Source organism: Sinocyclocheilus rhinocerous, unplaced genomic scaffold (assembly GCF_001515625.1).
Source record: "Sinocyclocheilus rhinocerous isolate Xijiao unplaced genomic scaffold, SAMN03320098_v1.1 scaffold1690, whole genome shotgun sequence".
NCBI classification, from domain to species: domain Eukaryota; kingdom Metazoa; phylum Chordata; class Actinopteri; order Cypriniformes; family Cyprinidae; genus Sinocyclocheilus; species Sinocyclocheilus rhinocerous.
The window spans coordinates 141440-146192 of record NW_015664228.1 but is presented as its reverse complement, the minus strand read 5'-3'; the positions used below and the strand labels follow the sequence as shown (position 1 = coordinate 146192).

The 4753-nt window shown below is 32.2% G+C and overlaps 1 protein-coding gene across 1 annotated transcript in view; it reads left to right on the top strand.

Annotated features, from left to right (window-relative positions):
• Nucleotides 1-4753, top strand: part of LOC107730024 (protein FAM160A1) — an 18699-nt gene that overhangs the window by 5728 nt on the left and 8218 nt on the right. The window contains 2 exon segments of the mRNA XM_074560138.1: nt 57-136; nt 1827-2032. Coding sequence (XP_074416239.1) covers nt 57-136; nt 1827-2032 — 286 coding nt within the window.

The following is a 4753-nucleotide window of genomic DNA, read 5'->3' as shown; positions in this document are numbered from 1 at the left end:
GTATGTGTGTGTGTGTGTGTGTGTGTGTGTGTGTGTGTGTGTGTGTGTGTTTCCAGCTCGGTACCGTCTCTCTGGCTCTGTTCCGCACTCTGATTGGTCTGTATTGTGAAGATGTCATGCTGCAGTTAATTCTCAGGTATTTGCGTCCTCTTTCTCTTCCTGTAGAGATGAAATATGAATTTAAAACATGTAAATGAACACCAGTTTTAGCTGTTTCTCTGATATATACATGCATTCTGACACATTCAGTTTAAGTTACTTAAACATTAAACTTTTAATGCATCCTCCACATGACTTGAATATGATTTGTATATAGATTTTAATTAAAGCTGTTTTACAACTTCTTAAATTGCCAAGTAATTTTATTATGATTTTTTTCATTAAATTATCCCAAACTGATATTTAATTTTAAAAAACTGCCAAGTCATGTTTTCATTTTTTATATTTTAATAATATTTTTAATTATTTGATTGTATTCTAATAAAACGATGACTTATAACTTCCCAAAATGCTGTGTTGTCATGATGTTATGACTGCAGCAGCAGTTGCTTTGGATAAAAGCGTCTGCTAAATAAATAAATGTAAATTATAAAAAATATATTACATTCATTAAAATAGTCAAACATATTTTAAAGTTTTTTTTAATGATTATACAATTTTTTAAAAAGTCAAAATTAATATTTTTCCCTTTTTAGTTTTTTACTTGTCATATGTTTAATAATATAATATTTTATTTAAAAATGACATTTTTATGATTTTCTAAAAATGATTTTAAAAATGTATTAATCATATTTTTAATAGCATGATTATATACTAATAAAACTGTCTTATAACTTTACAAAAATGCTGTTGTCATAATTTATCAATTTTTTCATGAAATTATTTGCAGCAATGGTCAGTTTGGATAAAAGCATCTGCTAAATAGTCAAATGTAAAAGTAAAATGTAAATTAAATTTATTTTTTTATTTTTTTCTTTACATTTATTTTAATCAATCATGTTATCTGTAATAATTTTTAATAATTTTAGGATTGTTTTCTACAAAACAATTTAACTTTTATGATTTAAAACAAAATTTCATTTTTAATACATGATTTTATTATACTAAAACTATGCCTTATGGTGTCCCAAAAATCTATATTAATTCATTATTAAAATGATGGGTAAAAAAAGGTTTTCATTTTGTGTGTCATTTTTGGTGTGTTAAAACTAGTGCTGTCAAACGATTAATCGCGATTAATCGCATACAAAATAAAAGTTTTTGTTTACATAATATACTGTATGTGTGTGTGCTGTGTATATTTATTATGTATATATATATAAATACACATCCATGCATGTGTATATTTAAGAAAAAATATGTTACGTTTATATATTAAATATATTTATGTATAATATAAATTATATGAATATAAATACATGTAAATATTTTCTATATACTGTATGTGTGTGTATTTATATATATACATAATATACACAGCACACACACATATATTATGTAAACAAAAACTTTTATTTTGTATGCGATTAATCGCGATTAATCGTTTGACAGCACTAGATAAAACATCACCTACTCTAAGCTAAATAGGCCTTCTTATGCTTATAATTATTCCTATCTATATTAAGCCATTTGTAGGTTGATAGTTTCATAGCTGGACTTCTTAAATAGTGTAACTGCACTTTCAAAACACTGAGATGCTCAGCAGCCGAGACAATAACACTGACTCACTCAACCAATGGTGTGAGTCTGGGGGCGGGACTGTCTGGTTGTCCGACCAATGGCTGTTGGTGTTGAGTGTGATGTCATGCGTGTGTTTGCTCCTGCAGGTATCTGCTCCCGTGTTCTCACCTGACGCACGCTGAGAGACTCCGGCTGCGAGAGAGAGACTGTTACTCCATCACTGCGTCTGCGCTGCTCTCGCTCACTCCCTCCTTCTTCATTCCCAAACCCTGCTCCTCTCCACCGCAGACGCCCAAACCCGACTATATCCTCTGGTCAAAGGTCACCGAGGGCCTGCTGAGGGGCAACATGGGTAATGGACTTCATGATTTGTAGTCTCATATATACTTTAGTCAGAGAGGAAGGCGTATTTAATTTGATATGAATAATAATTTACAAAACATTACATACGCTACCATTTAAAAGCTTGCAGTCAATAAGGTTTTTGAATGTTTCTGAAAGAAGTCTCTTCTGCTCACCAAGGCTGCATTGATTTGATAAAAAAATAAAAAACATCGAAAAATTATTACAGTTTAAATTTTATTAAAAATACAGTAAAATTGTGAAATATTATTAGAATTTCAAACAGCTGTTTTCTGTGTGATTATCAGTTAAACTGTAATTTATTTCTGTGATGCGCAGCTGAATTTTCAGCATCATTACTCCAGTCTTCAGTGTCACATGATCTTCAGAAATCATAATAATATACTGATTTGCTGCTCGAGAAACATTTCTGATTATTATCAATGTTGAAAACAGTTGTGCTGCACAATATTTTTGTGCAAACCGTGATACATTTTATTTTTCAGGATTCACAGATGAATAGAAAGTTCAAAAGAACAATATTTATTTCAAATAGAAATCTTTAGTATCATTATAAATGTCTTTACTGTCATGTTTGATAAATTTAACGCATCCCTGATCAATAAATGCATTAATTTCTTATTTACGTTTGGTATCACTGTGATACTATTACAGTTTATATTAATATATGAAATTAGTTTTTATTTGTATTTTTTGTTTTCATTTTAATTTTAGTTAGTTTTAGTAATTTTATTGTGTTTTGACATTTTTATTATTTTTTTAATGTCTATATAGTTTTTATTAATTTTTAATTCCGGTTTAATTTTAGTCATTTTAGTACATCGAGTTAAACTAAATAAAATAAATTATAATGAAAACCTTAAACTTAAGTAACATGTTTTTTATAGTTTGTTATAGTTTTGATTAACTTTAATGTTATTTAAAAAATTATATGCATACACAGCTAACAAAATATGTTCTAAGAATGTTTTTCTAACATTCTCATTAGGATGTGAAAACGTTACTTCTGAACGTTCTCTGTAAACATTCAAAATGTCCAGTTTTTTAAATATTTAACGAGCGTTTTTCTTGTTTACGTGAGCATTAGAGACAACTTTAAGGGTAACATTCCATTTTATTATGACTTTTAAATGTTCTCGAAACCATCTTAGACAAACGTCCAGCTAAAATGTTTCAGAAAAATGTTTTTGTGCTAACATTTTGAGAACGTTATTAAAACGCAAATAACTTTGAACGAACATTCGATTTACGTTACTGGAAGAACGTTTGTTCATAACGTAAAGGGCACCTGTTATGCGAAATCCACTTTTTTTCATGGTGTTTGGACATAAATGTGTGTTGGCAGTGTCTGAACACAACCACCCAACAATGATCAAAATCCACCCACTCCTTATTTTATAATCCCCTTAAAACCAAATCAGTTTCACTAGGTATTGAACGAACATTCGATTTACGTTACTGGAAGAACGTTTGTTCATAACGTAAAGGGCACCTGTTATGCGAAATCCACTTTTTTTCATGGTGTTTGGACATAAATGTGTGTTGGCAGTGTATGAACACAACCACCCAACAATGATCAAAATCCACCCACTCCTTATTTTATAATCCCCTTAAAACCAAATCAGTTTCACTAGGTCTTGATTCTCTATGCAATGTGACATCACATTGCATAGGCCCCGCCCATGGCGGCTGATTGACAGCATAGCAGTGCCATAGTTTCCGCCCTCAGCGGTTGTACGCTGTCCTCCATTTTCTCCGCTCTCGAGCAGCTGTAACGTCAACAATGTCTCGTAAGCATAAAGTAGGTATGCAAAGCAGAGACGTATACGCGACGCCCTCTTCTGGAGACGGGGGGGCGGGAATATGCAGCTCATTTGCATTTAAAGTGATATACACCAAAACAGCTCTTTTTTAGACACGCCCCAAAAATAAAATTTTTCAGCTGTTATAATAAATAATGTGTGGGGCATTTTGAGCTGAAACTTCAAAGACACATTCTAGGGGCACCCAAGACCAATATTACATCTTGTAAAAAGGGGCATAATAGGTGCCCTTTAAAGGGATAGTTCACCCAAAAATGAAAATTCTGTCATTAATTACTCAACCTCACGTCGTTCCAAACCTGTAAGAGCTTCGTTCTTCTTCAGAAAACAAATTAAGATATTTTTGATGAACTCCGAGAGCTCTCTGACTCTCCGTAGACAGCAAGGATCCTAACACGATCAAGGCTCAGAAACGTAGCAAGGAGATCGTTAAAATGATCCATGTGACATCAGTGACTCAACCGTAATTTTACAAAGCTACGAGAATACATTTTGTGTGCAAAGAAAACAAAAATAACGACTTTATTTTCTGAGATTTTCCGAAGGCATCGCGATTCTCTCTTGAATCGATTCTGAGCTTAGTTTTTAACAGCAGATGGCACTGCGTGCTTTAGAAATAGCCGTATTCTGCTTGCTTCAACACGCACTATTTGAACCTAAAATAATCATTCATAAAGTTCTAAAAGGTTGAAGCGAATTATAAGGATGTTCACAGTGGACTGTGTTTACATTAATTTTGCATCATAAAAGCCGATGTGCAGGTACATTTAACCACTTACATGACTCAGCCGAACGCACAAGCGCTCTTCTTCGTGAGCATTTGAGTCTACGGTTAAAAACTAGCCTAGAGCGCCATCTGCTGTTAAAAACTAAGCTCAGAACCTATT